Here is a 17411-nt window from a genome sequence, read left to right as displayed (position 1 = left end):
TGCAGAGTTCGAGTGAGGAATATACTGCAGAGCCTAATAAAATGTGGGTCGCTGCAGAAAGCATGGGCTGCAATTCACAGCTTGTTCTACACATTTCATTGCAACACATTGAGATCCAACATGAGGGTTTAGGTTCCCACAGATATTCTTAAGTGATGGAAAACTTTCCTCCTGTGTGTTCTTTCATCAGTGTTTTATAATTCTACAAAGTGAGACATGTCATACATTTTTCAAAATGAAATGTGACTTTGAGATGTGCCTCTCCAGCAGCCCTTGGAGATTGGTATGAACGGGATACTGACAATTTTCAAATGCTGCAAGTAACCAAACTGGACAGAGTAGGAGTCTTACTTTCTAAATATGTTAGGATGCTGTTAGTGAACGTCAGCCCACATTCACACCGACTCCAGCCCTGCTTGAAATAACGCTGCCTTAATTCATTTAAATCAAGCTGGCTGGTTGAACATAGAGGATGCTGGGAAAAAATAGTTTTAGTATAAAAATGTAAGATTATTTTTTTTTGGCCATTTTTTGCTTTTATTTGATACAGTGGAGCAAGACGGGACGACCTGCAGCAGAGGGCCACAGACCACTGTGGCAAGGACTCAACCTTAGTACATGGGGCACCAGTTCTACCAAATGAGCTATCAGGTTTATTTATTTACCTGCAACTCCAACTGGACCTGGGTCTGAATGCCTGCTTCAGGTGTCGATCGTGAACTACAGTGTCTTCAGTTCACGTCTGTCCAGGGACCTTTGTTTCATGGTACAACCCATGTTTCTCTCATAACATGTTTGAACAGCTTGACTCTGTAGTATGCTTTAAGATGGTGAGGCCTTGATGAGCTGCAAGTCTAAAAGAAAATTTCAGTTCCAGGTTTAACTGGGGAAAAAAAGTCCACCTGCCTGTGCTGTCAACCCATCTCTATAGATAACATGTTATGTGTGAATACTGGAAAGTACAAACCATGGCTACATCTGCTCACTCTGTTTGTGAAAGCCAGACTTTCATTCCTTAAGTCTGAGCGGAACATGCTTTTGTCAGTGAACCCTGTTATGAGAAGCAGAAAGATATTTATTACAGGCCCCTGCAGGGACACCATACCACCTGTGACCTCACACAGTGCTCGATCCCAGCTGATTCCTTCCTTTTGAACCGTTAAGGAAGTCATGTGACTACCTGCCTCCACATAGTTCTGTGAAGCACAGCCCTCCAGTAGGATGCAGGTTGGATCGTCTCAGGGGGAGTGGAAGCCAGACTCGATCAACACCGCGGAGCGTGTTCAGGCAAGACACACCCGCCTCACTTTGCCTTTTCTTCATCCTTATTCTGGAAGGGAACCTCGGAGCACCTCTAATTCCTCAGAGTGCCTGACATTCTGTATTGTCTTCCTGTCTTTATCTCCACGATGGATCATAAGTAGACAAGGGAGGTGGAATGAGAATGCCGGACAAGGCCAACGGGGATTCACAGAGGAAATCAGTGGGAGAGATCAGTGATCAACGTGTGCAGCAGCCTCAAGGTACTGTGACTAGAAGTACAAATACTGACGCACTGTGTGATTATAGTGTGTTAAGTCACTGTGTTGTAAAAAGAGAACACGTTGCAAGACAATTCATTTTCTTTTCCTTTCTTGACTGCCTTTCCTCAGTCATTTTCCAGGTAGGTGTCTTTGGCATCGATGCATCTGATTGCCAAATCATACACTTTCTTTTTCACTTGTTGATGATTTGTTTCTGAAAGATCTGCTTCAGTTTTATAAATGTCTTCATAGTCTGCAGTCATTTAGGGTTAACGCATATGTGCCATTTTCCCACATTCTGTCAGACAAACGAGTCAAACTCAAAATTCCTCATGTGCCACACAAGTAAATCGGGCTTTGAAAAAATTGTAACAGTGTTCAATCATAAAACTGCAGTGTATTCAGTGGCAAGCTCCTGTTTCCTCTCCCCCAGATGAGAGGGGAGCAGTGCAGAGGAGAACCTTCACCAGGTGGATGAATGTGTTTCTGCAGAGAGTAAGGCACAAATCAATAGCAGAGTTACCGTAACACTACACTCCAGCTCATAAACGCAGTCACCAATAAGGTTTACCATTTGTTGTTTCCAGCACGATCCTCCAGTCGAGGTGCACGACCTGTTCACAGACATTCAGGATGGACGAATACTGATGGCTCTGCTGGAGGAGCTGTCTGGGTGCAAGCTAGTAAGACTCAGGCTTTATAGTGGAAGTATTTCATGTCACCAAGAAGAAGAATATAATACAACACTAATAAGTTACTTAATTTGCCTCTGGTCAATTTCCGTTCAGTTCACTAGCAATTGCACCAATTTTTGTGAGCCTATAGGATCCTTAAAACACATTCAAAATTCTAAAGAAACGCTCCTTGTGTGATGTCTTTCGTCAGCTTTACAGGTTTAGGTCATCTTCTCACCGCATTTTTAGACTGAACAACATTTCCAAGGCTCTGGCTTTCCTGGATGATAGACACGTGAGTGTGTTTGTTTGTTCAGTGATCAGCTTTGATGTGCGTTAAACTTACTATCGAGTCCGGAAGAACTGGATTTCCGGTGATGTCTCCCCCCTGTTGTCTCTCAGGTGAAGCTGCCTGGCATTGACGCCTCAGGTATCGCTGATGGGATCCCCTCTGCTGTTCTTAACCTTGTCTGGAATATGATCCTGTATTTCCAGGCAGGTCTCTCCCCCCATCATCTACCCTAATGTCTCCATGTATTATTTCCCTCCTTGCCTGGGTGTTAGTCTTTGTATCTGACCTATACATTCTTCTCATACAGGTAAAGGAAGTATCGCGAGGCCTCCAGAGGCATTTGTCTTCCAGCCTCTCTTCCTTATCCACGAGCAGTCACCCCTCCTCCAGCGACCTCCCACCCCAGCCAAATGACATTGGCAGCTATTCCTGCAACACCCTGCCAAGCAAAGGCAGAAAGGCTGCCAGAGAGCCAAAGTACCATGGGAAAGCAATAAAGATTCTGCTGCAATGGGTCCAAAGATGCACATCAAAGTGAGTCTGAAAAAGAGCCAACCACTTACAAAGTCATTTTTGTCAATTAAAACCTTCCAAACCCAAGTGTTTACCTCTACAACCACAATGAGGGAAGCACAATGTGCGAGCTGGCTGTGTTGAAGTTTGGTGTTATGATCATGCAATTTAAAATTTGCAGGTTTGGGGTGGAGGTGCATGACTTTGGCAGGAGCTGGAGGAGTGGGCTTGCATTCCTAGCTATGATTAAGTTCATAAACCCAGGCTTGGTGGACCTGAGGGAGAGCCTGTCCAGACATCCACGAGAAAACATTCAACTGGCCTTCACGATAGCCCATCACAGTTTGGATGTACCACCTCTGCTGGAGCCAGAAGGTAAAAACTCATTGAATAGAAAGTGGCTCACATTGATCCAACTTCATCAACAAAGACAACTTTCTGCTTCTTCACATAGACAGTCCTACGCTAAGTAGGTGTTAGAAGCCCAACGTGGTGTAATGATACCACCTATCAAAGGCTTGAAGGAGTAAATCAGAAGCACTTAGCACAAAGCTTTCCTGATCAATTTAGAAGTTAAACTCGCTCGAAATGAGCAGCAAAGGTCATTGCTGCATGTAGTGTCACTGTTATTGTATCTTAAGGGTCATACAAAGGCTCAAATAGGCCCTCACACAGCAGGATGGTCTCCTTTAGTCCAACCTCTAATGTAAGAAAACTGTCCATTCTTCTTTTCCGCAGATGTGTCAGGCACTTCACCAGATGAGCGGTCCATCATCACCTATGTGTCTATGTTTCTGGGCCATTGTTCAGACACAGATGAAGTTAGTACGTCTTTGAGTAGCTCGACTTTGTTGCTTTTTGCCTTATAGGTTAGGAGTTAGGTGACAGAATTGATACCCCTCTCATATCAGTCTGTCGAATATGAAGCTACCACCAGTCAATGGTTAGCTCAGCCTAGCTTAGCTTACCGTAAAAACTGTCAACAGGGTAAAACAGCTGGCCCAGCCGCCTACCAGCACCTCTAATTAACATGTTATACCTCGCTTGTTTAATCAATACACAAGCCGAAGTTTAAAAACAGCTGTGCTTTTACCTAAGGTTGTGTTCAGGACTGTTTCTTTGCAGGGTGCTGTGAGGAAGGAAGGTTTTTGTACCGATGACTGTAAATACATTTGATATATCATGTCTTTTAGTGAGCTGTAGAGGTGCTGTTGCTTTATGCTAAGCTATAAGCTAACTGGCTGCTGACTGTCACTTAATATCAAATGCCAGTGGCGGGCCGTAGACCTGGGCCTTCACTGCTGTCCTAGAGTTGAACCACCTCCTAATAACCTCATTATGACGCCAGCATGACGGGATGCTTCGTCATTAACGGGCAATGCATATAGTTAAAATATACACAATGACAAGAACAAACTCACAAGAACCAGTCACATATATTTCTACGACAACAAAGCAGGTAGAATAACATAAAACCCAAATAGCACGATTCAACAGGCCTCTGCACATTCCCGCAACACTGTGGCGCTAAAACACGTATTCCGCGACACGCCATTATTATTCACATCAGAGGGAACAATATTAACCATATCATAAAAACGACACGATAGAATATCAACACAGTAGTAACGCTACTGCAGATGTAAAACAAACAGTTCACTTAGCTGCTGTTCACTTCAAGACAAAGCCCATCATCCTTTCTTTGATTATAAAGAGTTTAATGACGCGGTTGTACAGAACATTTGTGCGTTTTACGGTCGAGCCTCCCTGTTTTAATGCGTTTGAGGGCTGAAAATGTAATGTCACGTAAAAACGTCTTACGTATCTTTAAACTTTAACTCTTACTCCTACAAAGTTCTGCTAGCTAGTTTCACAACAGTCACGCTAGCCCACTGACCAATCAAGCCGCACGTTAATGCTGACGTGCTTGTAGGCCAGCTATCTGATTGGTTGAAGACAATGACAATCAACAATATCGTCCCCATTTATTTAAACTGCAAAGCGATTCACTTGTAACTGAAGGCCTCCGGGCAGATTCTTTTACCTAGAGACAGCATCGGGGCGAAATCTGATTGGATAAAAGCTCTACTTAAAACAAGCTGTGCTGGAAGCAGAGCAACTGAGGAAGACAGTAGCTGTGCAATGAGAAAATAAGATAATGGGAAAAATATTAAGAATACATGTAGTGTATTTATGAAAACTAATTCAATTATGAAATAGCTATAACTTTGTGATTCTCTCTCGGCCAGCAGAGATGGCATTGCTGGTCCTGACGGCCCACCACTGTAAATGCGCAGCTAGAGAAAGGTATCAACCTTCTCATTTAACTCTCGGGGAAAAAGGGAATCAACTTATTTCCTAAGATATCATACTATTCCTTTAGCACCAAAATCAAATGTATTGATAAACACTATGAACCAATGAGCTTTCTGGGTATTATTCCAGTGGTATAATGTAACTTTCACCACTAAACCCTATATTACAGGTTCATACAGCAGATATCGAAGTTCCTGAGAGCCCACATTTTGGATCAGTTGAGTCTGTGAGCTCTGGAGAGACTCACGCCGACGACCATAAAGCCCAAGCATTAGTCCAAGGCTTAGAGAAGAGCAGAGAGCAGCTACTGTGGAAACGCTGGGCCCGAAGATCCTCAGGGAGCCCCCAAAACACCTTGCTTCACACTAGTGAGGCCATGCCACCATTCAACAACAAAAAAAGCAGGAGTCGAAGCATTTTACAGCCACCCAGTCCTCTGGACGCAGACGTAGTCAGCCAGGAGATCCGATCATGGATGGAGATCATGGATCAGGCCAAGAGCAAACCCAGATTGGATGAAAGTCACCTTTCTTTGAGCTCAGAGGAAGGAATCTACAGCTTGTCAGCACTGGACTCAGATGAGGAAGATGCCTACAGCTACATCCTGGATCTGAAGAACGAGGTTTTTCAACCATATAATCAGCTGAAAAGACAAGTGCCAAGGGTTGAAGAGGAAACAGAGGAAGAAATGTTCCTGAGCGGAGAACAGACTGAAGAGTCAAAACATCTGGAAGTATTGAAGAATACGTTAAACGGGAGTGAACATCAAGAAGACTCACTAGCACAAAATGTTGAACCAGAGGTCAGGGCTCAGTCAGGGGTTCATAGGACATTTGAATGGGACAAAAGTGAAAGTAGTTCCAGAGAGATAATAACTGATGAGACTGTATATAGGGTCAGAGGAGCCGGTGAAACTAGAATAAACACAAAAGGAGAAAATGACGGGAAAGAAAATGGCCCAAACATGGACGAATTAACCCGTGAAGATGACAAGGAAGAATGCAGTGATGAAGTCATGACTTCTGAAGTTATTGCAGCGGAGCGACAAGACAAGAACCTTAAGATTAAGAGATGTGAACACACTGGCAAGACGGCAACAATAGCCGGTAAAACTGCCCCCAAAAAGGACACTAATGGAGGTGTTAATGTCCGTGGTGTTGAAAGCGGTTGGACTCCTGCCTGTACTGCAACTTCTCAGTCATTCAGGTAGGTCGCGGAATTTGTACAATTTGTCTGACCATTTGCTAAGCACTTCATTATGGTAACTAGGTTTAGGCGTACCAGCATGGCACATGGTGCAATGATAACGGTAGATTGACTACTCAATATGTTTGAAATAATGACTCTTCTGTTACGAATGAAAAGTACTTTTGTTGCCGAAACATTATGTAGTTTTCTTGCATTTCTTCTTGGGTTTTGTTTCAATTTCATAGTAATTTTAAACCGAACCATCATATATATTTTTTTACAAACCTTACTAAGTTGTTTTGTTGCCCAAACCTGACAAAGTAGTTTTTTTGCCTTTGCTGAAGTAATTAACTTTCACGTCATGAAAGTTAATTGCAACATTTTGGTCTCCTCAAAATGTCCTGTTCAGCTTTTGGTTGTATTTAGCTCCACCCTCTCATGTCACTTCTGGTTGCAAAAAAACAAGATGGTGACGGCAAAAAGCCAAGATGGCGGTGCCCAAAATGGGGTCCAATAATATACAATATATTTAATATATCTGTTACTGCACTGCCAGGCACACCGCTTCAAAAATTGCTGGTCAATCAATGGTTAGTTCATTCATAAAGACTACACAAATAATTACATTTTTATCTGTGTTTATTGCTTTGATTTAATTTAAACATCAGCCTAAAGCGCCTCATTGTAGTCTGAATCTAACACTCTTTTGTTTTATCTGCTGTTCAACAGAGAGGGAGGATTCATCCATCAATCCTCAGCTGCTACTTGTGACATAACCCCATTAGAGCTGGAAATGCTCTTGGTCCTGTGGATCCTGCTCTACTGCTGCTTCATCTTCTGAGTCCCCCTGCAGTGCACCCTTCTTATTAAGATATGCTTATTAGCCCAGTTTCCACTAACGAGCCGAACAAGGACACTTAGGGCTGGATTGACTCTTTATCTGGGTCACACAATTCCCCTCAAGGCAACACTTAATGACTGTGTTTGCTTTTTGCTGGCAGCAGAAATGATTAGTCATTGTGGTTATAGTTTCAGATAAAACACATAGTGCTGTTATCCCCATTATTACACATGTTTGTCAGGTACTCTGTCTTACCCTGTACACATGACTGGACATGGCTTGTGAGGTGTTTGTGCATGTCCAAAATGCTCTTTTTATTCGATTTATTTTTCAGGCAGAGATCCTCCTTTCAATTTAAAATACTTTCATTGACTTTATAAACCACATGGTGGCGTCGCAGCATCACAGCAACTGTCACACGGCGTCGACCGCTGAGAATCTCACAAGACCTGCTGTTTAATGAGATGCTGTATTGACACTGTGAAACTAAGCTGATAATATTTAATGAGCACTTTGAGTCACTTCATTGTATACTGTATCATTGTCCTCATCTCTACAGATACTGTGTGATAGTTAAAGCTGATCAACGATGCAGACTTTTCTTTTCATGGCATCTTTGTGACTATGAGATATAAATAATATATCTTCTTCTTATTCTTCATATATCTTCTGGTCCTTTTCACAAGATCAAACCAGTCATGTAAATATTGTATTTTGAAGTGCCGTAGACATACAAGGCACACGCTCAATATCTTTGTTGCAATACCAGTTTGTACACAGTAAGACTAGGGCAACTTTTAAGTATGCATCTGTTGCACAAGTGTTCAAAATCCATATTGACCAGAATGTGTATTAAAGGGGGGAATGAGTATGCCCTGTCCTCACTGTCCACCAAAAACACACACACACACACACACACACACACACACACACACACACACATTCATTGGCTCTGGGATTCTAAGAAACTAAAAAACATGCCGTCTTTGTTTGCTTGGAGCTAAACCCACGGGTCAAAAGCTCAGCCCCCGGAGATCAATATACTTTCGACACTGCCGCCACCCCCGCACAAAGCCACGAGAACAACACTTCCCCACAGCTGTAGCTTTGCTGGTCTTATGAGAGATCAACCTGCAGCGCCCCAGAATCAGGCCAGGCCAGGATGGCGAGAGAAGAAGCTATGGTGTTTGTTATGTATGGTTTTACATGTCTCACAGCACTGGCATGGCTAACAGGCCTCACAGCATATGTGTCGGTTTTACCAAAGCCTGAGAAACTCCTCAGCAGGCCTCTGCGAAGGGAACAAGAGGTCAATCAGCAGCTCAACACATCGGCCCTAAACACAGCCTTGGCTTTTGAGCCATACCGTGACCTGGCAACCAGCACCGCTGCTCAGCAGCAACAGCACAACATCTTGTTCTCGCCCTTGGGCCTGGCGTCAGCTCTGGCGCTGCTGTCCCGAGTGTCTGTGTCCGAGAGTCGGAGCCAGGCCCTGGAGGCCCTGGGGCTGGAGGCCAACGCTACAGAGCAGAGCGTGGAGGCCACCTTATCTGCTCTTGCAGATCTGCAACACAGCCTCACTCTACATGAGGGAGGTGGGGTTCAAAGGGCAGAATCTAGAGCTGGAACAGGAGCTGGGATTGGGGCAACACCATGGGTGGAAATTGAAGGGGAAGATGCTGGAAACCGAACTGATGTAGATGACGGGGCGGAGGGTAGGAATGGAACTGAGGGTGGGGTTCATCCTGGTGGTCAGCTCAGAGTGTGGAGCAGCCTACATTTTGATGGAAAACCCTCAGTAGACTATAACAGTTTCATGTTAAGGCCTCGGCACACCTCCGCCTTCAACACCAGCTTTGACACGTTGATGAAAGACTTGGAAGCCTCTGACAAACTTGAACTTACCAATTATGTGTATTTCAAAGGTAGCTCCTTGTTGATGAACGTTTCAGCTTTTGTACATGCATAGTCTCACCATAAGGTTGGGAGGTGTTCATGCACATTAAGGTTGTGAACCATACACCTTCAAAAACATATTAAGCTTAAAATCTGTAGAAGTAAAGTCAGTACACTTCCGAAATGTGCTCATTGTGTCAATGCACAGCATCAGTCATTGTTGTCTATGTAGAGCAGATTCTCTCTTGTGACAGTTGATGGTGGTGAATTTACACAGCAGGTGCTTTTTATAGGTGTGCAACTTCTACCTTTGCCAATCTGTGTTCCTATTTCATTTGTCACCTGTTCCCTTTATCAATGACACATGAATCAGGTCGTCAACCATTTGAGCGGCAGCACACGGTGCCAAGGAGCTTCCAGCTGAACGCCACTACCAGCGTGGAGGTTGCCATGATGTTCGGGGACGACTCCTCTGAGGTGATGATGCTGTACGACACCAACTGCTCAGCCACGGTGGTGCGGCTGGCCCACTCCCAGCGTCTGGCCTCGCTGCTCCTGCTTCCTAAAGCGGAGCTGCAGCCCCTCGAGGACTGCCTCTCTGACGAACGCATGAGCTTTTGGCGCAGCAACCTGAAGCCGGGGTAGGTGGGGGAGGGCCACAATTGTTGAACAGGAAGGAGGTGCAAAACGTTGTCACGCTGTCCTCTCACGCTCATGCTTTCCTGAGTACTTGCATGGACTTAAAGTAAGTGTCAGCAGAATTAAGGATGAGATGAAATCATTTAATTTTACCAATGAATCTCTTACTGCAGAGGATTCAGAAAACAAGCTTCAATATGTGGCCATGAACTGTTAAAAAACACAATGATTGTAAAGCTAGAAAGGCAACATTTGAGGGGGCTGGTACCCAAAATACAGTCTCCTGGATATCTGTCTTTGAGATTTTAGCTCCCAGGTCTAATTATGGTGAATGGAATTTAATTTGTTGTGCTCACAGCATTGAACATTTTTACATATTTTGGAAATTCCACAGCATCACATCTTTCTATAGGCAGCAGCGACGAGGAGACTGCAACCTTACTCAAAGGCATACATGAAACAAACATAAATGCAACATCCACCTCATGTTTCCCACATAATTTCCATCCATTCAAGGTGTGACAAGCGCTCTTTTAATGACATCATCTCGCTTTTACACTGTTCTTCTGCAATGGTTTAATGACACCGCCACCAGCTGCTCATCTCGATGAACCGATCCAAACATTTACATAACGGTATCAGATGCAGTCTCCTTTTTCCACTTTTCTGCAAATTCTGTATAAATTTGTGCTAAATTACCCAGAGCAATCATCATGCTGTTCCCGCGAAGAAACATGAATGCATAATTTTTCATGCAATTTATAAATACTGTGAACACCATGAACAGAACTCCATTCACCTCCATTGTATTAAAGGCAAATGAAGTGTAGCTAGACCCTGCAAGGGCAAGTGACAAACTATGTTTGAACCCATTAACAACACAAAGGTAGCATTTATTTCAGCTTGTATTAACTTGTGTGTTGTGTAGCTCAGGGGTTAGTGGGGAAGCATGTGGGGGTATATATGGGTCTGGGTGTGTCCATGTACGGTGAATGCCCTCTATAAAGGGCGTTTGCTTATCCTTGAGTGTACAGCATATTGATCCGTGTCATGGCACTGGTCCCCTGCAGCCACTGGCTTTCTGTTGTTTGCTAGCATGATGAATGATGCTGAGTGGATTCTAAGTCAGCAATAATTACTGCTCTCTATATCAGTGAGCCAGAGCCTGCAGTATGGGTCCCAGACATGTAACAAGACAACTTAGAGCAAATCCATTAAAACATTGATTGTTGTTTTCACAGGCGGGCAGAAATCCGTTTCCCTAAGTTCCAACTAAGGAAATCCTACAGTTTAGAAAGCCTCCTGAGGAACTCTGGGGTATCATCGGTTTTCTCACACTCAGCCGACTTCTCTGGAATACCGCAGAAGACTCTGAAACTTGCCAAGGTTAAGAGAGAACCAAAATATCCTCATTTTCTTTGCCAGAATGGATTACCATAAAACAACCAGGCAGAAGCGCTTGCTTGAGACCTTATTACACATTCAGAAATTCACCTTCATTGGTGCATTGGACATGCTGAACTATACTTTCTTTTCACTTTTTCATACTTTTCTTCTGTTTCTGTCCCTTTTTTCAGGCTCCTCATGAGGTTATGCTCGAGGTGGAAGAGACCAAGTACAAAGATGGAGGGAGACCTGATATCATGCTGGACTTCTCTGTTCCCCCGAGGATTACCTTTAACAGACCGTTCATGCTCATAATCTACGACGATCTCACGGGGCTCGTCCTGCTCATGGGGAGAATTATGGATCCTACAGATGTCTAGACTGAAGTGAACACAGTAGCTTTATCTTGCTTTGCTATTGATAAAATACTACATTCACTTACATTACATCATTTGTATTTTTTCCCAATAGCATGGCATATCATTCTGGGGACAGAAATGCTTTTCCAGCAATTACATCAAAATTGCAGAGTGCTTTGTTTTACCTCCAATTTTCCCAAACATTACATGCTGATTGACAGTTTATTTCCCCATTTACACAAAATGATGAAAAGAAATTCAAATGGCAGTAATTTGTCCCTGTGACTGAATCTCTGCTATTCTTGCAAACACATAAAACACTTTTCTTCCATTACAAAAGCATGTGCTTTTTTGTCTTTTTTTTTCCACATCGCAACCCATCTCTTTATGGCCTTGTGCAGTTCCTGAAAAATTGCTCTGCAGAAACATTGAGGCTTATTCGCCCAATACAAAAAGGAAAACTTGTAAAAGTAGTGTTACATTTTCACACTGCAGTTTTACCTCAGCATCACACAGCCTTGTGGAGATGACATTGAGCTCATTGAGGAGATGATAAATAGAGGATAGTTTGATGAACAGGACAACAGATCTATCACAAGAAGCAGAAATGTCAGCCTATTAATCAAGAAGGGGCCAATTGACTTCTTGAGCAGCCCCCCCCCCCCCCCCCCCCCCCCCAAAGAACTTGTAACTGTCATGTTCCTAGGGTTTTTGTTTGTTTCCTGTTTTCTTTTTAAATCACATGTCTTTTTTTACTTCCTGCCTTTGTATGGTTTTCCCACTTGTGTTCCATCAGTGAATTAGATCCTAGTGTAAATACACTAGCCTGTGTGTTTTCCCTTACTCAGTGTCAGGACGTCAGCGCCTCACCCAGTCAGTATTCTAGCTGTCATTTCCTAGCTTTTAGTTTTCCCACTGCTTATTATTCATTCCCAAAGCCTGAATGGATGTACAAACGTTTATATTAGAGATGTCCCAAGCTCATTTTCTGTTACTATCAACTTTTTAGTAGAGCATTCAGTATTTTTGATCGAGTAGCTCATGTCAGATTTAAAGGCTATATCTGCTATTTCAGTGTACAGATACATATTTAATCAACATGTATTGGATTGTTCTTAGTAACAGCATAGCCTTCCCAATGTTGAAGGAATTAGATCAGGATTGAGGCCGACTAAATGATGATTGGGACAGCCCTAGTCTAAACAATCCATTGTACTGCATCTAGCTGACTGATATTATAAAGTTAGTGAACATGTGTTTAGACATTAACCATGTGTTTATTGTGTTATTTAATGGTTTGGCATGAAGTTTCATCTTGAAATACACTGCATGCTACAGAATATACTGTATGTCTGGACCCACACAGCCTCGAGGAGAACATGCAAACTGACCCAGTAATATTGAAGAATGGCTCTATGAAAATCAGCGTAACTTTACAGTTTGACAGGTTTATGTCATGTTTCCCTGTGTAATGAAACCCCGGTGATTTCTGGTGTACATGTGATTTCAAAAATGTCATGATTAATGCAATACACTACAAAACTTGTGCTGAGTGAGTGAGTTGTGTTGCTTCATTGAAGATAGTCCGGGCTGATAACTCTTAGCACAGCACAGAGAATAGGGGCTGGCTCTTGGTTAATCTTTGACTCAACTGTCAGCTGACTCTCAGAGCTCTTGTATAAAATGGGGAGTTTCTGGCAAACCATCTGCAGCAAAGAGGACATTAAAGGTAAGCATGGCACTTTATCTAAAAGGAATATATCACTTATAATGCTTGAAACCTTAGAGTATTAGACTTACATTCATTGGTAAAAATCAGGTTGCGAAGTAAAGCTTTTGAAGTCCTAAAATAAGATGTAATAATTAGGAAGTGTAGAGCTATTTAGATGCTAAATGCATTTAATGCAATTCATTCCTAAAATGGTTCTATATATTCTAATACCACTATTACTTACTGTGGCTGAGCCCAATGAACAACTTTTAATTTCCCTGGACAGGCTGTAAAGATGCGTGGGATCTTTGCTAGTTGTGCACTTTCTGCACTGCTGCTGGCTGCAGCCTGGGCAGACCACCACCACCACCACAACCACGATGGTGCTGGTCACAACCACGATGGTGCTGGTCACAGCCACGAGGGAGAAATGAACTGCCATAAGCTGTCTCCTCCCAATGCTGACTTCGGCTTTGCCCTCTACAAAAGGCTGAGTACCAACGCTGCTGCTGGAAAGAACATCTTCTTCTCACCGCTGGGCATCTCCACGGCCCTGTCCATGCTGTCTACGGGGGCCAAGGGTGAAACCCACCGCCAGATGTTCTCCAGCTTGGGCTACAGTGCTTTCAACCAGACTGAGGTCAACGAAGCATACGAGCATCTTTTTCAAATGGTAGGAGACAGCCAGGAGGATCAGCGCCTGGATGTGGGTAACGCTGTGGCCCTGCGCTCTGGCTTCAGTCCTCTGGAGATGTTCCTGAAGGATGTCAAGCACTACTACTCTGCTCATGTCTTCAACGTCGACTTTACCAAACCTGAGGAGGCTGCAGCTGAGATCAATACATACATTGCCAGTAAAACCCAGGACAAGATCAAAGATTTGGTGAAGGACCTGGACGCTGAAATGGCCATGGTGCTGATCAACTATGTCTACTTCCGAGGTAGGACACAAGACCATACCGATTAAGACTGAAAGAGAGCAGACTATTCATGCAGATAGCCAGATATTTTGATAAAACACACATCAATACATCTAGGTTCAGGAGCATCTTCTTGAGTAGTTCAAGGAGCTCAAGGGCCGTGTATACTATGAATATGTAAAACAAAGTCTGAAAGATATTAAAAGAACGCTAGACATTATAGCGCATATTGACATGTGGTAACTACATTACTTTCCCCTCCATTGTCTCCTACAGGACGATGGGTGAAGCCCTTCGATGGCAACCAAACACAAAAGGCCGAATTCAATGTGGACGAAACCACCAAGGTTCAGGTGGACATGATGAAGAGGACCGGTCGCTACGACTTCTATCAGGACGTTGACAACCACACCACCGTCATCCTGCTGCCCTACCATGGTAACACCTCCATGATGATTGTCCTGCCCGACGAAGGCAAGATGAAGGAGGTGGAGGGCTACATCTGCAAGGAGCACATCAGGCACTGGCACGACTCAGTTTTCAGGAGGTAAGAGAGGAATTACATTTTCTTTTGAATCCTCCTTTTGATGGTTGTGAAGTGTATAGTGACAGTGTGGTCGTTTGTAGGATCATAGGGAATGTCTTGGTGTTTGGTGGGCTTTTAACCTGGATAATTTAGTGTCCGACAAAATTCTAAGTAGATGAGGTGTCCTTGTTTAGCTTGTTTAGCTTGAGTGACCAAGCTGTAGGTCGACTGTATGTATCAAGTGATTGTAACACTGGTGATGTTCTGCGTTTCTTAGTTCTGTGGATCTGTTCCTGCCAAAGTTCTCAATCTCCGCTGATGCCACCCTGGACAGCACACTGACAGAAATGGGCATGGCCGACGCTTTCACAGACAATGCTGATTTCTCTGGCATCACCGACGAGGTCAAGCTCAAAGTCTCAAAGGTAGGCTCAGCAAACACGCCCTCACGTTTGTTATGGGAATTGAAATCCCAATTACTCTTTAACATGGGCACAAATACATAAAATAGTAGATCCTGCAAAGACCCTTTGCGAGCTACAGTTTTCCAAGACTTGCGTTCTAATTGGAACTAGACACTAATTGCCTCCTCTCGGTTCCCCCACAGGTGTCCCACAAGGCCGTGCTGAGCGTGGATGAAACGGGAACAGAGGCAGTGGGAGCCACCACCATCGAGGTCATGCCCATGAGCATGCCTGAAGTAATGAACCTCAACAGACCCTTCATGGTCTTCATCCTGGAGCACTCGACCAAGTGCATCCTCTTCATGGGCAAGATCAACAACCCCACAGCCATGTAAAGATGCTAGGGACATGAGTGTTACATTTGTAATATTGTCACACTGTAGTAGGTTTTAATAACTACAGGACATAAAGCTCATTTTGAACTCAGTATCTGAAAGCCGTGTAGAGATGTCACAGTGATATAAAGAGCATTGGAGAATGATGAATGGAGGGTAGTTCGATGAATAGGACAACAGATCTATCAAGTAACCGAAATGTCAAGTCTATCAATCTGCTTGCAGTCTGTCAGTGTGACTCATTTATTACCGTCTGTCATCGGAACTCGGCTAGGTGTATAAATGTCTAAATACATCATTATGTATTGTATCCAGCTGGCTGTTGTGTTTATGATAAAGATTAAAAACAACATAAGTAGATATATAGCTTGAAGCATCTGCTTACACACTGAGCCAATGTGTTATTGCTGTTTCAACATGGTGAAGTGAAGGGAAATAAAGACTTTTCATGAACAACTGGCATTTTGTTATTTTAACCTTGGGTTCATAGATCCCAAAAAAATTACAACAGCAAATAATTCTGAGCTATTGAGAGAAGGAACCAATACTTTTTTGTTGAAATAACAAGTCTTAAATGTGTCTCTTTGTATCTCCCTCGAAGGCTGCTGATTTCTGGTGTATAATGCACCAATCCAACTTTTTACGTCCCAATACCTGGGCTTTGCATACCGGTCAATATCGAGTACTGATCCAATACTAGTGTTTAATCAATGAGCTGTTTGCCTCACTTTGTGGAAGAGAATGGGATTTTTTTATGGATAAGAGAACATCAGGCTTTACTTACACAATGCTTTCCTAACCTTGTAAAACACAGTGTAACAAATAAATCTATAGATTTAATTTTATTTAGAGAATTGTTATTTATTCAAATAATAATTCATACACCAACCCTTGGTAAAAACATCATCAAAATTAACAGGAATAACAAATCAAGTAGAAACCTTTTGAATGCAGCAACGAATTGATCAACACTTAAACAGGAATTAAAATGTCTGGATATAATGTACACAGTACATAAACATGGAACTGAACTGAATAGTGAATTGAAGCAAATTGAATTGTGATGACTTGTAATCTCATACACATTTAATGCTGTAACTGTAACAGACACTTTTAGACACCAGCGGTTCTTTAGCCATGTTGTGTTGCATCAGGAAAGATAGCCTCACCAGAAATCTCTTGGCAAAGGACAGGAGAAGAAGAAGATGGTTTTCCTTAATGTTTGATGGAACTGTCTGCTGACTCTTAGATTAATTGTAGGCAGTGGTGGGCCGTCAGGGCCAGCAAAGCCTTCTCTGCTGGCCTAAACAGAATCACAAAGTTATAGCTATTTTATAATTTTTCACAAATACACTACATGTATTCTAATTATTTTTCCCATTAGCTTATTTTCTCATTGCTAGCTTCCAGTCTGCAGCGCTGCTTCCAGTGCAGCTTGTTTTAAGTAGAGCTTTTAGCCAATCAGATTTCACCCCTATGTCTCTAGGTAAGAAGAGAGGCCCGAGGCCTGCTAGGTAAACTTTGCAGATTAAAGTAAATGGAGACGATGTTGTTGATTGTCATAGTGTTCAACAAATCAGATCTTTAGTTTGACATGTTGGACGTATTCTTTGACGTGCCAGAGCTACCGAGGTAGTCTACAATACATCAGCATTAACGTGCAGCTCAGCAATAACGTGTGGCGTGATTGGTCAGTGGGCTAGCGTGACTGTTGTGAAGCTGAAGCTAGCTAGCAGAAGTTAGTATTAGTAGTAAGTTGAAGTTGAAAGATATGTAAGAAGTTATGACATTGACATGACATTTTTAGCGTTTTGCTTGGTGTAGTTTC

The 17411-nt window shown here is 43.0% G+C and overlaps 3 protein-coding genes across 3 annotated transcripts; all 3 read left to right on the top strand.

Moving 5' to 3' along the window:
* The first annotated feature begins 625 nt into the window (after positions 1 to 625).
* Positions 626 to 8260, top strand: clmnb (calmin b). Its single transcript, XM_079180030.1, has 10 exons — positions 626 to 1523; positions 1957 to 2018; positions 2111 to 2206; positions 2409 to 2492; positions 2600 to 2692; positions 2797 to 3023; positions 3184 to 3377; positions 3741 to 3823; positions 5488 to 6524; positions 7236 to 8260. Exons 1-10 carry the CDS (start codon positions 1439 to 1441, stop codon positions 7345 to 7347), a joined length of 2073 nt encoding a protein of 690 aa, XP_079036156.1. The 5' UTR covers positions 626 to 1438; the 3' UTR covers positions 7348 to 8260.
* LOC306711622 (alpha-1-antiproteinase-like) lies at positions 7578 to 11690 on the top strand (the record flags this gene model as incomplete). The annotated part of the gene is made up of 5 exons (XM_079180637.1): positions 7578 to 7588; positions 8485 to 9272; positions 9617 to 9884; positions 11124 to 11268; positions 11460 to 11690. 5 exons carry the CDS (start codon positions 7578 to 7580, stop codon positions 11646 to 11648), a joined length of 1401 nt encoding a protein of 466 aa, XP_079036763.1. The 3' UTR covers positions 11649 to 11690.
* A 1658-nt stretch (positions 11691 to 13348) lies between these two features.
* Positions 13349 to 16002, top strand: LOC306711093 (alpha-1-antitrypsin homolog). The gene is made up of 5 exons (XM_079179880.1): positions 13349 to 13356; positions 13625 to 14279; positions 14535 to 14805; positions 15062 to 15209; positions 15392 to 16002. The coding sequence occupies exons 2-5, from the start codon at positions 13634 to 13636 to the stop codon at positions 15581 to 15583; spliced, it is 1257 nt and encodes a 418-aa protein (XP_079036006.1). The 5' UTR covers positions 13349 to 13356; positions 13625 to 13633; the 3' UTR covers positions 15584 to 16002.
* Positions 16003 to 17411: the final 1409 nt, after the last annotated feature.

The sequence above is a fragment of the Pholis gunnellus genome, assembly GCF_910591455.1.
Source record: "Pholis gunnellus genome assembly, chromosome: 19".
NCBI classification, from domain to species: Eukaryota; Metazoa; Chordata; class Actinopteri; order Perciformes; family Pholidae; genus Pholis; species Pholis gunnellus.
This window is presented reverse-complemented; position numbering and strand designations above follow the sequence as displayed.

Bases quoted from the DNA above. Each gene is read 5' to 3' on its own strand.
- clmnb (XM_079180030.1), top strand. From the start codon at position 1,439: ATGAGAATGCCGGACAAGGCCAACGGGGATTCACAGAGGAAATCAGTG. The intron at 2,493-2,599 runs GTGAGTGTGTTT...GTTGTCTCTCAG, and splicing joins CTTTCCTGGATGATAGACAC to GTGAAGCTGCCTGGCATTGA. The intron at 6,525-7,235 runs GTAGGTCGCGGA...GCTGTTCAACAG, and splicing joins GCAACTTCTCAGTCATTCAG to AGAGGGAGGATTCATCCATC.
- LOC306711093 (XM_079179880.1), top strand. From the start codon at position 13,634: ATGCGTGGGATCTTTGCTAGTTGTGCACTTTCTGCACTGCTGCTGGCT. The intron at 14,280-14,534 runs GTAGGACACAAG...TGTCTCCTACAG, and splicing joins CAACTATGTCTACTTCCGAG to GACGATGGGTGAAGCCCTTC. The intron at 14,806-15,061 runs GTAAGAGAGGAA...TGCGTTTCTTAG, and splicing joins CACGACTCAGTTTTCAGGAG to TTCTGTGGATCTGTTCCTGC.